General features: G+C 35.9%; 1 protein-coding gene across 1 annotated transcript in view; it reads left to right on the top strand.

The window, feature by feature from the left end:
* LOC123557456 (large neutral amino acids transporter small subunit 1-like) overlaps positions 1 to 26,700 on the top strand; it is a 48,932-nt gene that overhangs the window by 6,839 nt on the left and 15,393 nt on the right. The window contains exons 2-8 of the mRNA XM_053543777.1: positions 8,028 to 8,546; positions 16,012 to 16,137; positions 16,961 to 17,060; positions 19,560 to 19,604; positions 21,311 to 21,434; positions 22,728 to 22,831; positions 24,380 to 24,476. Coding sequence (XP_053399752.1) covers positions 8,060 to 8,546; positions 16,012 to 16,137; positions 16,961 to 17,060; positions 19,560 to 19,604; positions 21,311 to 21,434; positions 22,728 to 22,831; positions 24,380 to 24,476 — 1,083 coding nt within the window. The 5' untranslated portion in view covers positions 8,028 to 8,059. The remainder of the gene's footprint in view (positions 1 to 8,027; positions 8,547 to 16,011; positions 16,138 to 16,960; positions 17,061 to 19,559; positions 19,605 to 21,310; positions 21,435 to 22,727; positions 22,832 to 24,379; positions 24,477 to 26,700) is intronic.

The following is a 26,700-nucleotide window of genomic DNA, read 5'->3' as shown; positions in this document are numbered from 1 at the left end:
ATTACGGTAACTGGAAATGCCAGACATGGAGTTTTGACTGGTATGCCTAAATTGTGAATTAATAAAGCTACAAGTTGTTGTTTAAGGTCTTACTACTACAAATCCCATCTAAAAACTAACTTTTACAGGCTCTGCAGCTCGACCTTAACTTTTGTCAGCAGGTCCGCCAACACTAATCTAGTAGACCTACTAGACTTAGTGACCTCCATTCTATCATATAAATTGTGATTGTAGACGTCATACTTCATATGACTCAAAGAAACGGATTATTCTAAAATAATTAAAATGGAAGAATGTAGCAATCTGTTATCCGAAAAATATTATTATAAAAGTGTCCCAAATATGGACAGAATAGTCATCATCCACTCGCTCCGTGTTGAAAGTGAAAAAACAACATTACATCAGTAATTATTAGGTATAAACTAAGTAATTGCCTTGTTTTCATCATCAATTAACAAAAAACTAAGAAGTGTGTCGGTTATTTTGGCATCTGAAGCAGAGGTCAAAGCGGTATAGTTGCCCGAGATTGTCATGGCATTAGTCATGTTTTCGTGCCATTGATCGTACTTTCTCGATTCCTTAAATGAGAAGAAATCAATAAAAAGTTTTTTCTTTAATTTTTTAAAAGCAAATGTGCAATATCCGAATAAACTGACGATGATAGTGGATATCCTACCTCTATGACCTATTTGCCTCAAGAAATTTACATATTGTTCGAGAGAATTCTAACAAGGTTGTGTCAAAAATACATGTACAAAGAATCATTTAAAATTATTATAAACCGCAACAACATTATATGCTTATATTTTAAAACACATTTCTATTTACGTACACGAGTCACACACTATTCTGCACTCTCACAGAAATCTGTTTGCGAAAAATGTTTACTCCATGTATTTAAATTGATGCCGCCTTTTCATTATTTAAGATCTTTTATTGTGTTTTTGTACTTCTCTGGTCAAAGTCTGAATTTTATTACCATAGTAGTACGTTTATTTACTTTAAGAAAGAAAGAAATAATCAAGATCGCGCTGTTTGAAATTTTATACAAACATATGAAAATTTGATCCGTTTTCAAAGAATTTGCCTACATCTTCGATATCTTCTTAAAATTGTTAAGGTATTCAAAGCTGTATTAGTTCTCAAGCGTGTTGAAAATTTAAAGCGATTATATTAAAAATGAATGCACTATGCGCATTTTTTGTGTCAAAAGTAACCGCGATGTAATTGATATTACATAAGGCAGCACTGCTTGTGGAATGGAAATTACCAGCATGACATTTGATATTTTTACGATTCGCGGTGCAAATTCCAGTCAATCCAGGTAATTTGCCTGATGTAATTTCTTAATTTGGTAAAGTTACCACGTAAAAACCACTCGCCCGATGGCGGGAGTATCCATTCGTGCTATCCTGACTAACTCGCCAATGCTTACAACAGTATAATGTTTCAATTTTGGTTTTGTGAGTTCGCCAGATATGGTACGTTTTTATTCCCCATTTTCACTTTAAGGGTTTATTTTATTTGCAGACCGTGACTTTTGATAGTGCCTGCCGATATTTTGGTTTGCGTCGGTCGACTGTCACTGCTACGGTCGAGGCCTCGTCATCATATTGTGTAATTTGATGTTTTGTGTGCAGATAAAGTTGAACATGTATGGCATGATTTTTATTGCGCGGGGTCACAAATATATGCGGCCCAGTTTTACCGCTAAAAAGTTTAGGGTCGGCGGCAAAAAAATAGGGTAGGTCGGGCCACTGGAAACAAACAGTTTTTTTTTTACGCCTCATTGAAAATTTACTGACTGAATAGCAAACAGTGCATACCATGATCAGCTTGGTCTGAGCTGGTCGCAAATGCAGAATCACTTGCTGCCAGCAGACTAAAGATTAATCCTGTTTCCAGTCTGAGCAACTCGTTAATGTTGTGGAAGGGTTTTTAGCTTGACTATACGAAGTATAAGGGAGAGCTATCCTACTTGGCATCGGCGTCTTTCCGCGTCCCTGCCTTGGTTAAAGTTTTTTTTTACACTTTCTTTCTTATATCTGTAATTACTGAGGATTGATTCAAACTTAAAATATATTCCATCATCACCCACTCATCTGACATAAGGCCATAACTCGGGCACAAATTTTCATGAATTATTCCCCCTTTTTACTTAGAATTTTAGGATAAAGTTTTGATGCACTTTCACTCTATCTCTGTTATTACTGAATGGATTTGATTCCTACTTAAACAGTTGTTCAACATCATCCCCAACATCATATGACACAAGGTGCATAACTCTTGGCACAAATTTTTCATGAATTATTCCCCCATTTTACATAGAATTTCAGGTTAAAGTTTTGATGCACTTTCACTCTACCTGTTATTACTGAATGGATTTGATTCAAACTTAAAATAGTTGTTCAGCATCATTACACACATCATATGACACAAGGTGCATAACTTTGGCACCATTTTTTCTTGAATTATGCCCCCTTTTACTTAGAATTTAAAAACCGCCTCGGTAGCCTAGTGGTAGAGTGCCCGTTTCGAGTGCGGGAGGTGGTGGGTTCGATCCCCGACTGCGTCATACCAAAGACATAAAGAATGGTACTAGTTACGTGCTCGCTTGGCGCTCAGTATTAAGAGGGTAGTGCTAGGACTGGTCAGCCCGGTGTCAGTATAATGTGACTGGGTGGGGTATCGTGTCACATGTCTACGGCGTGATATTCCAGTGAGGCAGCACTAAAGTTGGGCATTGTGCTCACTGCTACAAGTAGACACCGTCGTTTGTATGACTGAAAAGTTGTTGAAAAAGGCGTTAAACCCGAACACCCACACACACTTAGAATTTAAGGTTAATTTTGATGCAATTCACTATATCTCAGTTATTACGAAATGCATTTGAATGAAACTTGAAGTAATTGTCCCACATTATATGACACAAGGTGCATAACTCTTGCACCAATATTTTATGAATTATGCCCCCCTTTTTGCTCAGAATTATACTTATATAGTGTTTTGATACACTTTATCTTTACCTCTCTTATTACTTGATATTTTTGACACAGACTCAAGCTATTGTGCAATATCTTCATCCACCATTGGAGACATTAAACACTCCAGTGACAACTCCAGTTTCCTCAGATGTGCCCAGTTTCACTATCCAGCATCAGAATAGTTCAGCGCTGTCTCCTGTGACAGCTCTTGTTCCTAGTCCCAGTATTGCAGTTATTTGACTTGAAAAATGGTGATGTCCATTGTAACTATTCCATTTGCTTTATCTGACTTCTGGGTAAAATTTCCAATTTCCATTCTGTTAGACAGGTCATTTTCCAGCTTTTATCATGTTATTTGTTTTCCAAAGATGGATGAAGAAAATGTTGAAGTGATTAATCTGAGCAGTGATTCCTTTGTACAATAGATGCTGGAATGTGAACATTTTAAATGAAATAGACTGTAGATTGTGAATTGTTCTTTACACTTACAGGGGTCAGGCTAGGTCCAATTTTTTGGGAAAAGTCACTTCTAGTGTTTTTTCCAGGCCTTTTCAGGGTGGCACAGCGCCATGCCCCTTTAACCTCAAGGTTAAAGTTTTTCGGCAACATTTGTTTTTCTGTCAGATCTTTGTTACTAATGCTTATATCTTACTGTAACTTCACATAAACATTGTGCAGCATACAAACAAAATATGTGCATGGGCTGGGCCCATAATACTCAAGGTCACCAAGTTGTTATACTTGGAATTATTTCCATGTTAAATTTTTTCAAGAGCCAGGGTTTTTTTTTTTACTAAGAAAGTGACACCGATAGTCGGCGTCTTCCCCTTGGAAAATTTTTCCCCAAAAGATCAATTTCCCCCCAAAAAAATCAGTTTTCCCCAATCTATTTCCAATTCTTATGTTTCAGATATCGAATTAAGCAGTCACTAACTCATGAAATTCGAGTGAGAATAAAAAAATCCAAGTTGGAAATCATGGCACTGGAATATTTTCGCGATCAAGTTTGATAATCGACGAATTCGCTCAAACTGTCCTTTGCACTTTGAAAGCTCCTTTGGGGTAGTTATTTTACTTATAAACACATGACCACTTTTAGACGCTTGTTGCTATTATAAATGAAATTATCAGATATCTAAGTAAGCGTCTAGACGAAATTGACTTTTGTTTTGGTTGGTGATTCGAAAATGCGAAAATGGAGAGGAAAATCAAAAGTTTCTTTAGGCGAAAAAGGACAAGGGATACTTAAAATTCTAGCAACATCATGGGCAGTGACCTGAAAAAACTTAAAACTTCCGCGTCCAGCCAAAAGTCCAAAGAATCATCGGGTACTTTGGTTTGTTCTGAAACTAGAAAGTCCTGGCCTGTCCAAACCGTGAAAACGTTGGAAACAGAGCTGAACATTTATTATGAAACCAAATAACCAAGTGGAAACAACAATGTTGCTAGTGGAAAAAATGGCACTGCATTGTTAGTGGGGGGAAATTAAATTTGATCCCTGAAATAGGATAACTTAAAATCTGAATTGCTGTAAAAAATCTCATGACTAATGTACATACAAATCAGGGGTTCCACTAGACCTGAAAATCCAAGAGTCCCAGGACCCTTGGGTCCATATTTTGAAGGGTCCTTTTCCAAAATACAGGGTCCTGTCCCAACATGTCGATACAACTGACTATATTTTCTGATATAGTAATAGTATCATACTACGTAATAGTTATAGTATGTGTGAGAGTGTGTTACCAGGATATATCAGAGCTAGGGGTACATCGAGGGTATTTTTCTCTGCACATATCGTCGAGGCCTGTAGGCCGAGACAGATATGTGAAGAGAAAAATAACGAGATGTACCCCTAGCTCTGATATATCCTCGTAACACACGAGCATTACATATTATAACTGTTTTATCGCATAGTTTATCATTAAAATTTATATATTATTTTCATTTAAATTTGTTTATTATTATTTTTACTATTTTGGTTCCCTTTCTGCGCCTCGCTGACTGAAACACTGAAACTTCTGTTTTAGAAAATGTGTTCCCCAGATAAAAGTACCCAACAGATTTCTGCATTGGTTTTAAATCTTTGCATTTCATTGGCCAGACATATTGTAAAACTTGTTGTTTTGTTAATAAAAAAAATCAAAGAAAAAGAAACATTTGAGAAATCTCAGAATTTCATATATTTCATGTATTTCTGAATTTGGCAATAACTATCAAGTTTTTGAAATATTCTAGTTTATTTATTCTTTTACTTTATAAATGTAGGTGTTTGTGACAATTCTTTCTCTGTGAACTGTAAATTGGAGCTAAAATCATCTTTTCTTTGAAAGGAAAAAATTATACTCCCTTGATAGGACCTCAATAGAGAAAAAGTGTTCCGATATATATCGGAACAGTTTTACTGTGCTGATATATATCGGAACACTTTTTTTCTTATGAAACTCCATAGAGATTTCCGTGTTGATATATATCGCAACAGTTTTGTAAGATATCAGCACAGTTTTGTAGTAATAATGTGTGTTACTATGTATAACATGCTGCAAAGATCAAAGGAAAATTGCCGCACTATGCGATAAGTAATAAATGGCTAATAAAACCAAGAACATGTTACAGCATAATGTCTGTTTCAGGTCATATAATCTCATATTGTAAATTAATGTTTATCAAAATTCATGTTAATTTGATGAGGTTTTTCTTCAATATTTTTATTTTTTAACAGAAGTGCTAAAACACTCTGAAAAAATGTATCCAAAACGTACTATCCGGATACTGGTACACTTTCGGAATGTCGTCTGAATGTTGTTTTTGTTCACTTAACTTGGTCCAATAAGGTAAAGCCGAGATAGTTCCTCAAAAAATGATGCTACTTTTCATCAAAAATTGCATTGAAAGTCAGTTTTTTCCGTGAATTTTAGAAAATTTGCATATGTCATCGGGTGTAATTAGAACCGTGAACGGACATTTTAAACTTACTTTTGCTTTCCAAATTCATTAAAATTTGTGGATTTTCTTGTTGAAATTAAGGTTTGATCACTAAACAGCGGTCTAATTTAAAGTTTGCATGAAGAAATCTTGCAGGGCACTTTTCACATGCTCGGTATAATCAGCTGGTCGCTTTAATACAGATAATTTAATAATTGGCGCCTTTTTGACAGTACAGAATCAATACGCTTTATTAATTAATCTTAACACTTCATTGATTCTCATTACCTATGTGCACTCGCCGTGACGTAACTTGATGATAAAGAAAAATCGGCCAGGCATGTCCACAGGATCAAGGGCGGGATTTAGCAGAAGATCAAAGGCAGGAGGGCATCACCGCGAGTGTTTATTTTGAATACACGTGTTTATCGTGGACATAGTTTTACTGTATGAAATGAATGGTAAGAGGAAGGATTATCAAAGGAATATGCCTCCGGGTCCCGAGTGACGCACAGGCAATTATCATGCAGGGTCCTTTGAGCGTCTTTTGAAAATCTCCCGGGTCCGGACCCGGGGTTCCGGGTCAAATGGAACCCCTGATACAAATGATGGATATAATATTGTGAATTTTCCCCAAGTTGGCCTCCTTCGCGTGATTTTTCCCCATTTGACCAGTGCCCAGCGTCTTCCCCAACTCCTAAAAAAAGCCCTGAGAGCTTCATTTATAAACATATCTTTGGTACTTTAAAAGATAATGACATGAAATTAAAACTATTTCTTCATAACCGTCATCTGCATGTGTCGTTACAGTCCCCATAACTCTAATTGTATTTTTGACAGAATTATGCCCCTTTCATACTTAAAGTTTTTTGGCAATCTTTGCTTTCTGGATATTACTTTAGTACAATATAAGATAAAGACTTGAAACCTAAAATAAAGAATGTCAGTACCCCTTCCATAATTGACTTTTAACCCCTGTCAGTAGTAGGGTCTTTTTGTATCTTGGTGTATCTTCATTTTAAAGTAGAGGTCTCTTATTGAGACAAAAATTCATTTTACTGTCAAGTCGCGGAATAGTGGAGCACGCTGTCTTATGGACAGCTCTTGTTTATTTTCCATCAATATTTATTATCAACATGTGAAGTTTTGTACCCTCACCTGGTCAGTTTTGCCAGTCACATATTAAACTGGAAGCATTTTGCAAAAAACTCAGATGCAAAGATCATACCAGGTATTGCAAACAGAATTTAAAAGTTATGCGGAACATCCCCTGATAATCTTTTTGAAAAATGTCTTTGTTAAAATCACCATAATTATACATCTTACAAAGATACACTTAAGGGGCCAGTCCATATTGAAGAACCGCCAATCGTAAGAATGTCCATACGGATTTCAGCATTACCAGTGACACTCGTGAAACAGCAAGTGAGACTTTGTTACAGTCGTCACCAAGCTGCATTTGTTTGTTACTTGATCCTTAAGTTACATTGTACCTGCCAAAAAATCTACAACAATCCCCAGTGAACACTATGATGATACTAGGTTGATACTCATAATAAACTGTTGATACTCATATACATGTAGGCCTAAACATGACAGCCATTTCCAGCGGAAATCTATTGTCAGTTAAACAATTGGTGCATAAAAAATTTCCCAAGTTCTGAAAAAAATGTGTTGTTTTTTTTTTTCCATTAAAGAAGGTGTGGGTCCTTTCCCCTTCTACAAAAAATAACCATGACATCGTGCATAATGAAATGTGTCTCATATTGATACTCCCATGAGAAAGAGACCAGGTCACTTAACTTCACCTAGATTGATAACCCCAGTCTTTATCATCCAACCTATTTAAGCAGATTTTGGTAGTCATAGAAATAAATGAAAATTGCTGTTCCAGCTTGACAAGGACATAGTTTGATAGATAGTATCTTGATATTTATTGTGTATAATCTGAGTATAGTATACTATTGGGTAGGTTTGTTATGTCTGTGCACTTGACTTGCTTAACAGTATTCGAAAGTTAGTTTTGTTTCTTAAAGAGGATCCCTGTGGTTTAGACTATCATGCCTGTACTTTAGTAATCATTTAGCACATATTTATATTTGATTTTTTTTTCTTTTTCAGATTAGTAAAAAGTAACACACATCTAACTCAAAATGGGTCTGTGCAAGAGGTCAGAGAAGGCTGAAATCACCGAGGTGAAGCCAGAGGACTTGGCTGCAAGTGGAGGAGTCATTAAAATGAAGAAGCAAATAGGCCTGTTTCAGGGTGTTGCCATTATCGTCGGTATTATCATAGGCTCGGGAATTTTTGTTTCACCTGTAGGTATTCTACAAAACGTCAGATCTGTCGGGATGTCATTTGTGTTATGGGTGGTTTGTGGAATATATAATGCTCTTGGCGCAGTGTGTTATGCAGAACTTGGAACTATGATTCCGCAGTCGGGTGGGGAATATGTTTATATTCGTCGAGCATTTGGAGATATGGCATCTTTTGTATGTCTGTGGATTGACTTTCTCTTGATTTGTCCAGTGGGTATTGCAGCTATGGGACTTATGTTTGCTGTTTATCTTCTAAAGCCAATATATCCAGACTGTGACATCCCCGAGACACCCCAGAGGTTGCTTGCTGCACTCATTACCAGTAAGTACAAGCATGCCATTCACAAGCATAAAGCTTGTGTATTCTTTACCATGATTGTTAATGTTATTAACCTTCACTCTGCTATATATCTAAAATGGACTGGTCCATCATTCAATTGGGGGAGTACCATTTATTATTCATAGGGGTCTTCACTGAAATTTTTTTGAGTGAATAGCAAACAGCGCAGACCAGATGTGCAGGCAGAGCTTTGTCTGCACAGGTCTCAAAGGCAGACTCACTTGCCGACAGCAGGCTAAGGTTAAACATGAAATAAGAGCATCTACCCATTGTTGAGGTTTACTACTTAAATTAAAACAGATTCATTACACATCACTACACTACTAATTATGTAGTCAGGGTTCCTAAACTACCTGAAATTGGAGAACAGTGCTTGATTTTTATGCCCCCCGAAGGGAGGCATATTAGTTTTCAACTGTCGTTCGTTCGTTAGTTCGTTAGTCACAACGTTAACTTTTTGCATGAAGGCACTTTACTCACGAACCACTGCACCCAGGACCTTCAAACTTCACTTGCTGATAGTACTTATTGAGTACACCACCTCTATTGACTTTGGGGTCACCAGGTCAAAGGTCAAGGTCACAGTGTCAAACGTTAACTTTTTGCATGAAGGCACTTTACTTGCAAACCACTGCACCCAGGACCTTCAAACTTCACATGCTGATATTACTTATTGAGTTCACCACCCCTACTGACTTTGGGATCACCAGGTCAAAGGTCAAGGTCACAGGGGCCAACGTTAACTTTTTGCATGAAGGCACTTTACTTGTGAACCACTGCACCCAGGTCCTTCAATCTTCACATGCTGATAGTACTTATTGAGTACACCACCCCTACTGACTTTGGGGTCACCAGGTCACGGTCACAGGGGCCAACGTTAACTTTTTGCATGAAGGCACTTTACTCGCGAACCACTGCACCCAAGACCTACACACTTTACATGCTGATAGTACTTATTGAGTACACCACCCAAGGGTTAGACACTAACTTATTTGAACAACGTTCCCAAAGGAATCTCAACTTTTTAAATCTGGGGGTCCTCCTCAGGCTTTGGGATCCCTCATAATATGATATATAAAAACAATCACAACAGGTGTCTTATGAGAAGTTAAGGTCATGACCCCAGTGGGATTCGAACCCGCAACCTCTGTATTGAGTGGCTGAATTGAGTGGCTGACACCTTAACTCCTACAGAAGAATGTATCCAAACTGATATCAATTTACATGTTTGCCAATGTCAAGACTTTGGAGACACTTGTATCTTATAGATATAATCATGGTCAAGTCTATTGTGACAACCACTAAAAATTATAATATCAAAAAAAAAATTCTTGAAATTCTTGACATCTCTTCATATATTTTAAAATATAAAATCTTAATATTACCTGGCATTTATATTTCCGATGATACATTATTTATTTTAGTTTCTCTTTGAGGTTTGAAGATATAAAGTGTTAAAGTAAGGGAATTATATTTTTAGGCATAAAATTCTGTTTTGGATTACTTTCACATTGAAATTCATATACAATTTCATTTTGATGTTTGAAAGTTTGATTAATAGTTAATAGACTTATCTTCCGAATCGGAATCGGTAAGTATTTATATAAAAAAAAACAACCATCAAACTGAATAACACTACAAAAATAACGGATCGTAAAATTTCTGAAAGTGCAAAAAGATCGCTGAGATCGAGACTCGTAACAGACTACAGTATTCTTGTGCTAAAAATTAAAATATTTTTAGATAATATTAAGTAATATTTTGATGATCAAACGTCGGTACATCACAGGTGACTTCCGCTGCAATTAACTCTTGGGGTGTCATAAAATATTTGGAAGCCACGGTCCTTCTGTTTTGATTAACACTTCCCGTTATATAAGGTGGCAGGGGAGTGCAGATTTGCGAATTCCACATTGACGTGTGGGTACCAGTGTTGAAATATCCATAGAAATCTCGTTTTTGCTTATTTCTCTTTGAAACTACTATGGACTATTGCAGATACTATAGACTACATAAAGACAACTCTCCGGTCCTATGCACCTGTCGCTTTCCGTGCCAGATGTAGTGAAAATTGGCCAAATCACCCAAATTTTATAGACCAAAATTAGCCTAACCGGGCCTCACTTTGAACTCTGCCATTCATCCATTTTGTATTTTTAAATCCAATTTCGTAGCATTTATGTATAGTGCGAACATAGATGCATACCCAGGTGGTGTGGAATGTGTCTCCCAACCACCACTTTATTTCCCTAATTTTCACTTGAAAAAAAGTGGATGGATAACAGCCGAGCGTCTGGCCGACTTTTTGTTCTGATGTTTATGTTTTAGCCTCAACCGGAAGTACGGAGCTAGGTATTTTAAAACACCCGCCATGTAGAATCATTAACCATTCCTCATTCCCCAGATATATTAAAGAATTAATAATGATAAATAACCAGTAAGATAGATATGCCTTTATATCTACCCTGTCCTGTTTATACAGAAAATCGACAGGGGCCAAACTACGAAACCTCTCCCCTGCCACCTAAGGCAAAGAGCTATAAAAATAAATATATTTTATACTTCTTTGTGTAAGGCCATAAGTTCCAAGCCATCGTAAACACAAATTGTTGTTCAGTGGAAATCTGCATGTATCACGCGTGACCTTCATGACCTAACACATTTAAAAATACTTAGATGTTAAATGGTTGTTATTTTTAGAACGAGGAAAGTCCCGCGAACCGGCCAGTTGCAAGCAGTTTTCTCAGTAATTTTCCATGACGTAGCGTCGTGCACATGTAGGAAAAAACCCCGGTGTCTTTCTTTGAAAAGTACCCGATATATTAAAATAGTAACCACATGATCTTGTACGTAAATAATGATGACTAAATCCCATTATTTTGAGTTAGTAAACATCCGGAATTTGTTTCTTTAGGAAAAGAACGAAAATAGAGCGATTGATTATGAGACACGGGATAAAACGATTCTGTTCAAATGGCCGTTAATCTTATACGTTTCTATCGGGTAACCGATAGACACGGGTCAATACGTTTCTATTTGGTAATCGATAGATACGGTGATAAACGTATCGATGTGGGAAAGGGTTTTTCAAACAGATATTTATCTTTTACTTTTTGGATATCATTGACCAAAAAAATAGGTATCCAACCGGAATCCCAGCTTTTAGAAGTTGGTGTTCCTCCTCAAAATTTGGGATCCTCGGGCCCCCAGGACACCGTAAGTGTCGAACCCTGCACCCCTACTGACTTTGGGGTCACCAGGTCAAAGGTCAAGGTCACAGGGGCCAATGTTAACTTTTTGCATGAAGGCACTTTACTCACGAACCACTTCACCCAGGACCTTCAAACTTTACATGCTGATAGTACTTTATGAGTACACCACCCCTACTGATTTTGGGGTCACCAGGTCAAAGGTCAAGGTGCTGCGGGGGCATTTGTCACTATTAGTGACAGCTCTTGTTCAAATTAAATTTCAAGGCCTGGAAAGTCCTAGCCCAAGAAAGTCCTTGAATTTTAAAAAGAGAAAATATATGCCAAAGGTTCCATTTTTTAGAGTCTCTAGAGGTCATTTTACAAATCCATGTAAGAAGTCTTGAGTACAGGCTCTCTTGAGATATATATGATGTCACATATAATACATATTGTATAACAGATTTAAACAAGTTTAATTTACATGATATTCACATTGTGTCGCAGTTATGTAATGAGCACATTTCACATTTACATGTATATAGTCTAGACAAGTGTTCAAATTAAAATTCTGATGCTTTTTTAGGCAACTATATAATTATATAATGCTTGATACAGTAACTATAAAAGTGTATAATATAGACTTGAAAGATACAGAACAGAGCAGATATTTTATGAAATTATTAACTTCAATTGTTCATTGGTATTTAATTATACATACAGACTCATACATGTACATGCATACAACTGCAACATGGAGTATGCTGTAACCTTGCTTTTAAAGTATTTACAGAAGTTTCTGGAGTTTGTGTAAAGATTTATTTACTCAAGTAAAAGGGAAAGAAAAGAAAATTATTTTTGTTAAAAACAGATTTAAGAGTGCTCTTGTGTATTTTCTTTACATAATTAATTTACATGTACTTTGGAAATCATCTACATGTACTTGATTGAATGAAAGGAATAATTGTATATTTATAAATAAAAGGAAAACGTTTTATTCTTCTATTCTATAAATGCAGCCATTTGCAGAATTTATTACAGGTTACATATGTTTATGTGTAAACTGTAATTAATGTAACATGGCAGTGTGAAGGTTATACTTTGTTTTTGAAGGCTTGTTTATTATTTGCATACTTAACATTCATCCCACAAATACATAATTACCAGATGTACTTGAATCAGTGCCAGATGTGGACAAAATAGCACACTCCCGTGTTCTATAAATAGAACATACAACAGTTATACCATAATGCAATGCGCGAATTGCGGACAAGGGAGTGTTTTCTATATATAACGAATCATCAACTATCTCTGTAAACTTCGAAGGGAATTAAAAAAAGTAACATGCCACCTGTATAAAATTGTCGCACGTGTTAACAGAATAACTAAAAGAGATGAAACAATTAAAGAAATAGTTTAGAAATGAAAGGAATATACAAAATATACAGACATATCATTTTAACAGGAGGATTCAAAACGGGTCGACTAAGCAAATAAAGAGCATTGTGTAAAAGTGTGCTGCATGCACTTTACCCCATGTTCTGCAATAATACTATTAAAATCTTGCATCAGAAGAACGGTTTACAGTCTTAATAACAAATTACAATATTTTCGAATGCGACACACCGAAGAGCACTTTTGTCAAAACTTTTAATGCTAAATCATTTTGATTCATGACGTTCAAAGAACGTATCAGCACATTTAAAATCATAACTTCAATAAGTACATGTATTTCATTTTGAACAATTTATTCACACAACACAAGACGCAAACCTGATGATGATCCCCGATGTCAGCTGTGGTCGGTGTCCGTTAAATATTTCCTTATTAAAATACATATATTTGCATGGTTTGGTAGAAGTAATGGTGTTGCATTAGATTAGCAACATGTTTCATCAGATAACATCTAAATATAACTACTAAAAGTCAGGTTCCTACATGTCACACTAAGTGGTCATTTGTAATAAAACACAACATATGTATATCACAGAGGTGTTAATTGTTTCAATGAATAAATGAATATCTGGCCGAAAATAACAATGTAGGCCTATATGACAGTTTACTTTAAAATATACATGTTCGTCATATTTCGAAATCTCAATAAATCTAAATTATGCGATCATAAGATTTCCTTTTATATTTACAGGTGGATCTATTAAATTTATAAGAACTTACAGAAGAATTCTTTTCAAAACTATAATGCTAATATATGACGGTAACTAAGAAGAATAATGTAGAATTTTTTCTGTTCTGTGAATAGATTTTTGTTTTAATTAACGCTTTCTATTGGGTTTTAATACATTTTCCCCGAGTTATTCTTTTTTCTTCTAAATATTCTTTTTTAAAACTGGATGTGTCACAAAATGAACAGAATATTATTATAACAGCATCCATTCATCCATATATATATTGATGAAAAAGCGATATGTTATTTCTAACATGGATATAAATCAGGAGTTTTTCGGCTAGTTACATTTGTTTGCGAAGTGCAGGCTAGAAACCTGAACAAAAATAACGAAATTAATGCAAAATCTATGGTTTACTTATGCTATTGTATTATGAATGCACTGACTGTTTGTCCGCAAATTGAGTCCTGTGCTATTTTTAGATAGCAGACCTTATCAGTGACGTCACAGATCCTTACATATGGGAGTGTGCTATTGAATAAATATCAGAAATACTGATAATGAAAAAAGTTACAGTCTCCCGCAAGATTATTGTTTAATAGTACACACAAGTTCTATGAACCCAGTACTGTAACTGGTTCTTAATAATTCGGTGAGACCTGTCTGGTAAATAATACAGTGTACACACGTTTCTTTCATTCATGCTTGCCAAGTGTTTATAAAAAACCTGTGACCAATATTTTGCTACTGTTTGTAAACAAGGACAAATAAGTCACTGAAAGAATACATAATATCAAGATTTTTAAGATTTAACGGATAAACTATTTAAACCTGCTATAAAGGTTTAAGGAATTGGGCGTACAAGGCTATGATTATGTTTGATATTATATCCTTATAATCAGATTTATATTAATTCCATGTCTGTGACACTGTGCTTGTATATCTTGAGCCACTAGACAAACAATTCCGGTAGCAGAAGTATTTAAACTTAGCAATTAGTGCAAGTGTTTTGTTTGTTTTGCATTGAATATACACTTAAAATCAAGTTTTTAATAGAATATGTTCATGTTTTGAGAAAATTAGAGGTCTGTTTTAACAAAAATGCTAGTAAAATGTTGAAAAAAAAAATCCATATGTAATATGCATACTAAAGATTAACAGGCCATTAATGCTTTAGTGTTACTATGTGTGGTCAAGGCCTAATTGACCACTCACTGTGTGGTCGGACCGTCCAGACCTAATTGACCACATATGGTTGTAACACCATCAGGTTAATACAACAGTACATACAGCTGATGATAGATACATTATGTATTATCCCAGCTAGGTCAGTGTGAAGGAAGGTTAACATGGCAGGGGGTTGACATGTGCTTCAAGTAACAACAAAAACAGTTATATTTTGATTGATAGAAACTGAAGATAATCAGGTCAGTTAACATTAAGAAATCCAACATTCAAACAAAAGTAAGATCAGTTTAAAATCTACTTTCAGAATGAGAAATTCTGGTTATTAACTGCAAATAATTCTTTAGATATCTCTCCTTATATATTTTGAACATAAATAAAAGATACTGCTAAAGCCTAAAGGTACAGTAAAGTTCTTTGAAGGAATGTTAGACAGTAGATATTGCATCCAAAAATAAAAATAAAAAAAAAAACAGGAGAAAAATCAAGATAAAGAGAAAAGCTGAAGGACAGGCTATTTAACCATTTTTCATCTCTCCAAAAGTAAAGCTGCTGGTAGGTCAAAATGTTGAAAAGACTTGTAAATATTAAATAAGCATTACACATACTATATTATATACTTGTAAAATTCTGTTATTAAGTGAATACTAAGATACATTTTTAGTATAATATGTCTAATGTATGAAACTTCAGATAAATTTTAAGTTATTTTTATAAACTTATGCAAAACTTATGCTGGCAAGTTGACGTCAGTGTGGGCAACCTAACATTGTCAGACTTGTGGTGTAGGCAACTTTGTCCATAAAGTAGGTCTTACAGTTTATGTATTTGAAAAAAAAAATGCGTTAATGTAGGACAAAAAGGTTTCCTTGGGAAAATGTTATTGTATACTCAGAAAGTTTGTAACTTTACGGGCCCTTACTTTTTTCTTTTGTCTCTGTATTTCAGCGTTACTTATTGCTGTGAACTGTGTCAATGTGAAATGGGCAACCCGGGTTCAGGTTGTAATTACTATCAGCAAGCTGGTGGCTTTGGCCTCTATTATTGTGATTGGCTTCTATTTCATTGGAAAAGGTAAGGTATTACAGTACAACCTCTCCAGAGGGACCCTCTCTTAAGCAAAAACCTCTTTATAACAGCGTCATCAAAATTTCCATAAGCTGAAATATACTATTAAATTTACCTCTCCAGAACAACAACCTCTACATGACAGTCAATATTTGTATCTCCCAAAGGGTGTTTCTCTACAGAGGTTGCTCTGTATATTACATGATCTTAGATGAGATACCTGAAAATAGCAGTGGGAAAACCAACATAGTGGGTATGCGACCAGCATGGATCCAGACCAGCCTGCGCATTCGCGCAGTCTGGTCAGGATCCATGCTGTTCGCTAATAGTTTCTCCAATTCCAATAGGCTTTAAAAGCGAACAGCATGGAGCCTGACCAGACTGCGCAGATGCGCAGGCTGGTCTGGATCCATGCTGGTCGCATACCCACTATGATGGTTTTCTCATGGCACGGCTCATTTCACTACCAAACTGAACTTCATATTGGTCTGATTCTGTTTCTTCCACCTGCTATTGGTGTGTAGTCAATTAGTACTAACTAAAATCCTTTCGCAATGTGGGGTTAAATCAAACCCTGCAAGACTGACAGTTATATAGAATAGAGAAAATTATGAATTTGAAGGTTGTTAATATTTACCAGTTTAATTTTTTTACTGCATTGACTTTAAAGTTTATCGTCTATTTGCATATAAAAATCATTGTTTTGGAATGTGTTCAAGTCTGCTTTTCTGAAGTTAAATTTCAATGAATAAAGAAATGTTGCAAAATGCCAAAAAAAATTGTTAGGTTGATAAGAATGTTACTGATACGATTGTAATTTACATTGTAGGTGAGACAGAGAGCTTTGAGAACAGTTTTGAAGACAGTGATGTTAGTGCTGGAGCTATTGCCCTTGCTTTCTACTCCGGCTTTTGGGCTTACAGTGGATGGTAATCTTCTTGATAATACATCTTGTAAATGTGACACTTTCTGATGTATATGTGTGTCCATGATTTACACTTAGAAGACAGCAGTATACCACGTTGACACAACCGAAATTATAGTCAGTAGTTAAATAATGTCATCTTTTCATTTGTCATGTCACTTGTATTATTTTCCTAATTTTGTTCAGGCAGTCTTTACTTGTCCAGCATTTATAGTAGCAGTATATTGATTTCTAAAGCTCTTCTCCCTTGGTGTTTGATAGAATTTAACTTGTATTATTAAAGGCCCGGTCACACCGACCGAACTTTGTTGAAGCGTTCCTGGAGCGGTGAAAAAATTTCATCACCGCTCGTTACCGTTCACCACTGTTTAACTGAAGTTGGCCCCCGTTAAGGCAACGCCTTATACGCTCGGCCACCGCTGATGGTCCCTCCTACCGCTCCGAAAGTTTTGAGCTGCACAAAATATTGCGAGCGGTGAGGAGCGGGCAATTTTCCGCTCCGGCAAAGTTCACCACCGCTCTAACAACGCCCATTCAAGTTTGGCATCGCTAGACGCAAGTTCGTGGACGCTTGGGTCCGCTAGGCCAATGCAGAAATCTTGAACGCTGGACCACCGCTGCTTCGCCAGCTTTGCCCGGGCGGTGATTAAACGTTGCACAAACTTTGGTGGAGCGGTTGTAAACATTTTACGAGCGGACACAGGATTGCTGGAAAGGTGTCGTAGTCAAAAGCGGTATGCCGCTAAACCAACTTTAAAACCCCGCTGAGCCAACGCACGCATGCGCGGAACGCCGCTCTATCAACGCTCGCGTCACCGCTAAACCAATGCTCGCTACCGTTAAACCAACGCTAAAACAACGCCGGCTTCAGCGGTGCACCTCTAAGGCAATGCCCCTGTTTTCGATTTTTTTCCCATTTTGTGCGCGGTGACGAGCGTTGTCTAAATTCTGCCCCCTCTCCCTACCGTTGAAGGAACGCTCCAGCAAAGTTCGGGCGGTGTGACCGGGCCTTTAAGTAGTTTTAGACAAAGAAAATTTTGTATTTGTTTAGATTTTTGTGTGAGTCCTTTTTTCATCTATTAATTTATGGAAATCTGGTTCATATAATATGCATTATGTTCTCAGCCAGATTTGATTCTTTAATTTTAATTGATATATTGAAATGAAAGTTGATAGGTAAATTATACGTAGCCTACAGTAAGATCTAGGTTAGGATGTTACTTTGGACATGTGTGTGGTCATTGAGTGAATTAGTCTAGTGTTATTTCTAGAGCTCAAAAAGGGGCAGGGTGCTCTTTTAGACGTGAAAGTTACCATAGCAGTAGTTGCATTTCTAGATGTCTATAGTTTATATGTATTCCATTTATCTTTATTGCACAAGAAATGTCACAGAATAAAGTGGTAAATCTTCCCAAAAACAGTAACAAAGTTTACAAAGGCTTTTTACTTACTTTATAGTTTAGGTTAAATCATTTAAGCCTTTCTCTTTAAAAAAATGTCACCAAGAATGTCAACTTATTCATATGAATGTGAAATAGTGGAGGGCCTTAATATAAGCTTAATCTTGAAACCAAGATCATGTTGTAAACAAATAGTAAATGGCCTGTTTCAGGTCACATTGTAAACTAATAATTATTAAAAGTCATGTTGTATTGATCAGGTCTTTCATCGATATTTCATTAACAGAAAAGTGCTATTACACTCGGGTTAAAGTTTACTAAAACGCATATCCAAAATATACTATCCGGATACTGGTACACTTTCGGAATTTTGTCTGAAAGTAGTTTTTACTCAGTTTACATGACCCACTAGGGTAAACCAGAGATAGTTCCTCAAATTTTGATGTTTCTCATCATAAAAAATACACCGACTGTCAGCTTTTTTGAAGGAAATACGGAAAAATTGCATACGACATCGGAATAATAAGACTCGTGAACGGACATTCTAAACTTACTTTTACTTTTGATATTCATTAAAATTTGTGAATTTTCTAGTTTAAATTACAGTAGAGTCAAACTGCATTGATATATACTTGTTATTATACTAAACAACAGTCTAATTTAAATTTTGCACAAAGAAATCTAGGGCACTTTTCACGTGCTCGGTAATCAGCTGGCCGCTTACGAACGCCTTTTTGACATTTCACAGGATCCATACAATTTATCAATTAGTTTTAACACTTCATTGATTCTCATTACCTGTGTGCACTCGCCGTGACGTAATTTGCTGATCAAAAAATCGTCGAGGCATGTCATCAGGGAAATTGGCAGGAATTTAGCAGAAGATCAAAGGCAAGAGGGCACATTTTAAGGGCAGCGTGGCGGCAGTAAAAAAGGGCAGGGCGGGGCGCCCCGCTGCATCGCTCTAGAAATAACACTATAGTCTAAACAAGAGTGAAGTAATTTCACACTTCTGTTTTAGTTGACAGCTATAAATTGACAGCATTGGCATGTTTTAGAAGGAATATGAAGTTAAGAATCATTGTATAAATGTTTACTTGCAGGAGTTACCTGAACTTCCTTGTGGATGAGCTGGTCAATCCAGTCAGGTAAGTAAATCAGTCACAATGAGATTAAATAATGTTCAATTTCTGTTTTTGGCAAAAGTTGCAACCATGGTGAGGTACAGAACTTTATCCAGACTTGGCTTCAACCACTGAGGAAAACAGATTTGAATGTGGCAAATACTTATCCTGCTTTTTAGATGAAAAATAAACAAACTATACAACATGAAGCATGTTTAACAAAAAATGTGCTTTTTCATTTAATGAAAGTAAAAGGCTTGTTTCATGTTTGGATGCAATCTTGCACTTGTGATATACTGACACAAATTGAGGACAGTCTTAATAATGTTTATATGATATCAACTTGTCACAAATATAAATGAAGGCAGTTTGTGATATTTATGTCTTTTATGTCATTGTAACTTTATTTTAGGTTCTTGTACTTAAGTTACATATTTGCTACTCATTTTTATGCCCCCGGCATCTACTGATGTGGGAGGCATATAGTGATTGTCCTGTGCGTTCGTTCGTCCGTCCGTACGTAGGAGGTTAACCAAATGGGACCGTTTCGTCTAGCATCAATACCCCTAACTAGAATGACTTGATACTAATGTAGATGTAACCTGTGACCATTCCTCATCTTCAGACCACCTGACCTCAGTTTGACCTTGAACTTGACCTTGTTTTGGACTTAGCTTGCTTTATAACGACAAGGATGCCACCGGGGACATCAAGCGTTTATTGAATGCAGCTACTTGTTTGACTTTGTTTCTTGCAAGAATAAACTTGTAAGTTGCAGGAATTAATTAACACATAAAAACTTTGCTTTAAGATCCATATGCAAATTTATGAAATCAGACATTGGATCAAAAATGTTATATGGACATTTTTAGCTCGACTATTTGAAGAATAGGGGAGCTATCCTATTCGCCCTGGCGTCGGCGTGAACGTGAGCGTCACACAAAAGTTAAAGTTTGCGTACCACCCCAAATATTTTCAAAGTCCATTGAGATATTGCTTTCATATTTTGTAACTTGTTTACCATCATGACCCCAGTCTGTAAAAAGGAGGAGGCAACTCTATCAAGCATTTTGACTGATGCCTTGACTTGAATATGTAATGTTTGGTACCCCTAATATTTTCAAAGTCATGATATGTTCAATTTGCAATTGTTACCTCATGACCAAGTTGTAAAGGCACTCATCAGCTTTGACGAATTATGGCCCTTTTGACTTAGCATGCTTATGTATTTAAATTTTACTATTGCTATTATTCAAGCACTGAGAATAGTCGAACGCGCTGTCCACTGACAGCTCTTGTTGTCTTGACTAACAAGTCCCTAAACTGGACCCAAGTGTACATAATTTTTCATGTTCTATGAAATAAACCTGCATTTTATCTTTATCAAATGTTGTCAAAAAAAAAGATAGGAAGGTGGTGTGCTTGGGAAAAATAGCCATATAAATCATTCTCCATAATTATACAAAGTCGCTAGACATTATACTGTTTCATGGTCTGGCTGACACCACATTGAATGAAGAGGAAAATATTTAAATAGGTACAGTAAAATAAATTTGTTTAGGTTACAAGGGGGTTAGAAAAATACACAAAGAAAAAACCATGAAACCACATGAGCTGAGTGAGCTTGAGTGCTCAAGCCATCCGTGCCCTAGCAAGCAGTAATTCAGTGTAAATATATAATTGATTATGTTTATTTAAATGTTATAAATATTGTAGTTTGTATTTTACAGGAATTTGCCGTTGGCTATATTTATATCAATGACCCTGGTGATCGCTGTGTACTTGCTTGCTAACGTTGCCTACCTTGGTGTCCTGTCACCACTGCAGATGCTGTCTTCACCTGCTGTTGCTGTGGTAAGTTGTCTTAACTTTTCAGAGGAATAATTAAGAAATAATAAATCTGTACCTATATTTTATCAGTTAATAAAATATGGGCAGGAGTTTGGATGCGTAATAATTAAATCACGAGTGCGTAGCACGAGACGAGTGATTTAATCATTTACATCCAAACGACTGCCCATGTTTTATTAATTGATAAAATTATTGGAACATATTTATTATTTCAGTTCTAACACCGCAAATAATTCGCATTTTACAGTACTACATTTTCATCGTAATACGTCATTCGGGTCATATGCTGTTACAATTTACCCCCTATAATTAGAAAGAGTTGCATAGCCAATGGAACGTATAGATATTTTTTTTCTTTTTATCAGAATTTTGAGAAGTATTTATAATTTAGTAATCTAACAGCTCGCAAACTAATTATGAAGAGAATCATCAAATTAGGCGAGTTGACCCTGTGTTACAAGTTACGAGGTTAACGTTATATGACGTCACATCATCGTCATACATTTATGACATCACCTGAACGTATAAGTCAGTATGACTTTTTATCTTATTTATGTTTTTGAAATGCTGTTTTCAATCGTTTAGCCCTGAAATAATTTGTATGTAATGGAGCTGAAGTAGAATCTCTTATGCCACAATCATAAATGTAACAGCCAACCATATTTTGTCGTAGATTCATGTATAGGCGATTTTGCTATATGTTTATATAGCAATTGCTGCAGATCGTGTTAGAATACTTATTTAGTTATCTACTGAAAACAGTTGCCAATAGCTTACCTGTGGATATTTTTGTGGTCTAATTTTTTTTGTCTCAAATCGAAAATGAAATTTTCCTGAGTGTTATTTTATGCAGGTTAAATGCTGTTTACTTATAAATGTACCCTTGGTTGCAGTTATTGTAAATTTTACTTTTTTGCAGTTCAGTATTCTTGTGCTTATTTTCTTCAAATGGATCAAGGATCTTCGCCCAAGGTTACTAAAATTCAGGGAAAAAATAGTGGAAATAAAGATAGTGTATTTCGCTGCAGTGAAAATAAAGAAAATATGCTGTGAAAAAAATGAAAATATGTTTTATATTTTATCAGTATTTCTGCATTTTTCAATAGAAAGTATATACATGTATGTGGTTAGAAAGGAATTTGTCACTCTGCCATACTAAGCATTATATAGGGTATATTCAACTATGTTGTCAGGTCATGAATGTAAAGAATTGAAAATATTATCAATTAAAGAATGTGTAAATAGCTACAAAAATAGTTTGTTATCAAGTGTGTAAATTCATTTTTTATTTGACAGACATTTGCAAGTCAGACATTGGGACCATTGAAATGGGTGATGCCAATTTTGATAGCTATTTCAGTAAGTGGTACAATGAACGGGACAGCCTTATCTATGTCAAGGTAAGATAGACTGCACATGTACTTGTAAACATTATACCCAGGCTAATAGGTTTATTGTGTCAGAGTTAATCCTATTGAAAAAGAGGTTTAAGCCAAAGGTCATGGACTTGTTTTTGAGGTTGCAACATTGGCAGAAAGCAGGGGTGTTGGGATGTGAAGTAAGAAATAATGGAACAGTTCAATATACCAACAGATACTGTAGAGTATTGAATGGCAAGCACTAGTTCATTCGTTTGTGGCTGTTGATTTACTTGATTTAGAGGAATTCCGGGGTTGTAAATTTCTGCACATTGCTGTGTTTAAAGGATAACAGCTTGATAGTCAGTACTCCGTGACTCCTGTTGTACTCGTAGGGCTCACAGTTGGATGTACTAGATGCCAGATATTTTGGGGGGGGGGGTGGGGTTACATTTCTTTATGATTCCTATTATGCTTCAGATTAAACAGTTTTGTTCAAGTTTCGCTTTATATGTTATGTTAAGTTAGTTTGGTTTTATTGGCTTATAGAATCACTGTACTTAAATGTCAAACATTAAGCCAGCAAGAATGATCAAGCACAGAGATACACAGAAATTAGAGTATGCACTGTTTCTGTGCTTCTTCACATTGTTTAACGGAAGATATGATTTGCAAACAAGCTCATACTTTTCTTTTACCTCTTATTATTTGATAGTAATTGGAAAGAAATTTGAAACTGTTTCAAATAGAATTATTAGACTTGCAGATTATGTTAAGCATTTGTCATTGCCCACCAGTATTACAGTTACCAATAACATGTTAAGTCAAATTTAAAAGTTCTAAAAAACATGCTTCAATTCTTCTCTAAAAATGCCTATTTTAGAAAGTCTTAAGAACATGATATGAAATAAAACAGTGTGCACATGATAACTGATTTAATTTGGATTAAATATTAAAAATGTAAAAAGATCAATTCTGCAGCAAAATATGTCACAACTGGACACATTTAATAGACTGGGGAAAAAAGGTTGTCTTAAATTCAGTTAGTATGTCAACTGCTATTTATTGCAAAAGTTCAAAAAAAAAAAGGCTGGTTGAGTTCTCGCCAGTGGAGATAGAATAAAAGCATGATTTATTATTGTTTTGTATGTAATCAGCAATTTGAGTTATACAATAAGAACTTGGCCTATGATCAAAATGATTAATTAAGACAAAAAGGTAAACAGTTATTAAAGAATATTGATTCAGCATTAATTGCTGTAGTATGTTAGAACTTTGTGTACCTATGATGTACTATCCTGTACTATCAATTAGGTAACAAATGTGCTTTCATTCGAGTAGAAGAAAGGAATATCTCTTTCTTGAAGCTAGGCAGAAAATACATACAACATTTTATGTTTAGAAAAATACTTTCCGTTTTAAATATAAGAAAGTTAGAAGGGGAACATGAAGTTGCACTTCATGTGGCTATTTCATGAAATGGACATTAGTCCATTAACAATTTAAGGGATTTACATTTGTGAAAGGTTTAAATCTTATGCATGTTTAATTGTCATTGAAAACTTCATGTAAATGTCTATTATTTTTCAGATTGTTTTTTATTGGAGCTGGTAACAATCATTTGCCACAGTTTGTATCTATGATCAATTATAAGAGATTGACGCCAATGCCCTCACTTCTTATCATCGTAAGTTAATTTCCTTTTTTATGCCCCCAAAGGGAGGCATATAGTTTTTGAACCGTTTGTCTGTCTGTCGGTCTGTCAGTCTGTCCGCAATTTTCGTGTCTGGTCCATATCTTTGTCATCAAAGGATGGATTTTCAAATAACTTGGAATGAATGTGTACCACAGTAAGAGGACGTGTCGCGCGCAAGACCCAGGTCCGTAGCTCAAAGGTCAAGGTCACACTTAGATGTTAAAGGTCATTTTTCATGATAGTGCATTCGTGTCCGGTCCATATCTTTGTCATCCATGGATGGATTTTCAAATAACTTGGCATTAATGTGTACCACAGTAAGACGACGTGTCGCGCGCAAGACCCAGTTCCGTAGCTCAAAGGTCAAGGTAACACTTAGACGTTAAAGGTCATTTTTCATGATAGTGCATTCGTGTCCGGTCCATATCTTTGTCATCCATGGATGGATTTTCTAATAACTTAGCATGAATGTGTACCACAGTAAGACGACATGTCACACGCAAGACCCAGGTCCGTAGCTCAAAGGTCAAGGTCACACTTAGACGTTAAAGGTCATATTTCATGATAGTGCATTGATGGGTGTGTCCGGTCCATATCTTTGTCATTCATGCATGGATTTTAAAATTATTGGGCATGAATGTGTACCACAGAAAGATGACATGTCACGCGCAAGACCCAGGTCCGTAGGTCAAAGGTCCTAAACTCTAACATCGGCCATAACTATTCATTCAAAGTGCCATCGGGGGCATGTGCCATCCTATGGAGACAGCTCTTGTTTAAATGTAAACTACATACTTGCTTGTGCTTTGATATGGATACTCGGTAGTACCCCTCCCTTCTGTTTTATACAAAGATTTCATTCTGGACAAAAACTTGGAATTTGCAGTTTCCTTTAAAGAACTATGCATTTACAGCTGAATATTTTCTGAGTAGAATTGGTAGATGTTTTAGTTCTATGTTTGATGAAAAGTGAGAGCTATTGTACACAGCTGGGCGTTGATGTTTTGCACCATAGTTACTGAGATATAAAATTGCGTGCAAAACGTTTACAAACATTTTATATTTAAATGTGACATAATTTGAATTTCCTTCAATTTATGACTTAGAAAATTGGATTGAAGTGTTATTGCCATTTGTTAGAAGTTGTAATAAAATAATTCAGTTGCGTAAGTCTTGCAAAGTTACGGCCCTTTTTAGCCCACCATCATCAGATGGTGGGCTATTAAAATCACTCTGCGTCCGTGGTCCATCCGTCCGTCATTCCGTCCGTCCATCCGTCCATTAACAATTTCTCATTATCGCATCTCCTCAGAAACTACTGGGGGGATTTTGACCAAACTTTGTCAGAATGATGTATTGGTACCCTAGTTGTGTCCCCCTGAAAATCAGACTGGTTCAACAATTTATGAGTGAGTTATGGCCCTTTGTTTATTTCTATAATTTACATAGATTTATATAGGGAAAAACTTTGAAAATCTTCTTGTCCAAAACCACAGAGCCTAGGGCTTTGATATTTGCTATGAAGCATCATCTAGTGGTCCTCTACCAAGATGATTCAAATTATTTCTCTGGGGTCAAATATGGCCCCGCCCTGGGGATCACATGGTTTATATAGACTTATATTGGGAAAAACTTTGAAAAACCTCTTGTCCAAAACCACAGGGCCTAGGGCTTTGATATTTTGTATGTGACGTCATCTAGTTGTGTTCAAATTATACCCCTAGGGTCAAATATGGCCCTGCCCTGGGGGTCATATGGTTTACATAGACTTATATACTGGTACTGATGATAAACCCGAACAGAAAATGAGGTTTTTTACCTGTAACTTTTTTATTTCTGCAAATTGTAATCAATGGTCGGTATCATAATAAAGCTTAACATTTGCTGAAAACTTTACATAATTCAAATTTATATTTAGTAAGCAAACTCGCACGAAGTGAGGCCCTGAAAGGGGCATGTAAAATGGGGACTGTATGAATGTTGACTGATGATAAATTCAAACACTTTGTCCTTTACAAAATTTTCTTGGTATCATTACATTGAAACTTTCCCCAAAAAGCTGCATCAGTCATTCCTGATCAAGTAATGAAAAGTTACCAAATGTCAGGCCTTCATGTTTCGAGAGTGAGCATGCGCAAAAAACACCTTCTTCCCCAGTAATTTTGGATAAATATTTTTTATACAAATAAATGTAAGTCATTTATTTACACAGAAT

The sequence above is a fragment of the Mercenaria mercenaria genome, chromosome 5 (assembly GCF_021730395.1).
Source record: "Mercenaria mercenaria strain notata chromosome 5, MADL_Memer_1, whole genome shotgun sequence".
Classification (NCBI taxonomy): Eukaryota; Metazoa; Mollusca; class Bivalvia; order Venerida; family Veneridae; genus Mercenaria; species Mercenaria mercenaria.
The sequence above is the reverse complement of the archived record's forward strand: the minus strand, read 5'-3'. Positions and strand labels throughout refer to the sequence as shown.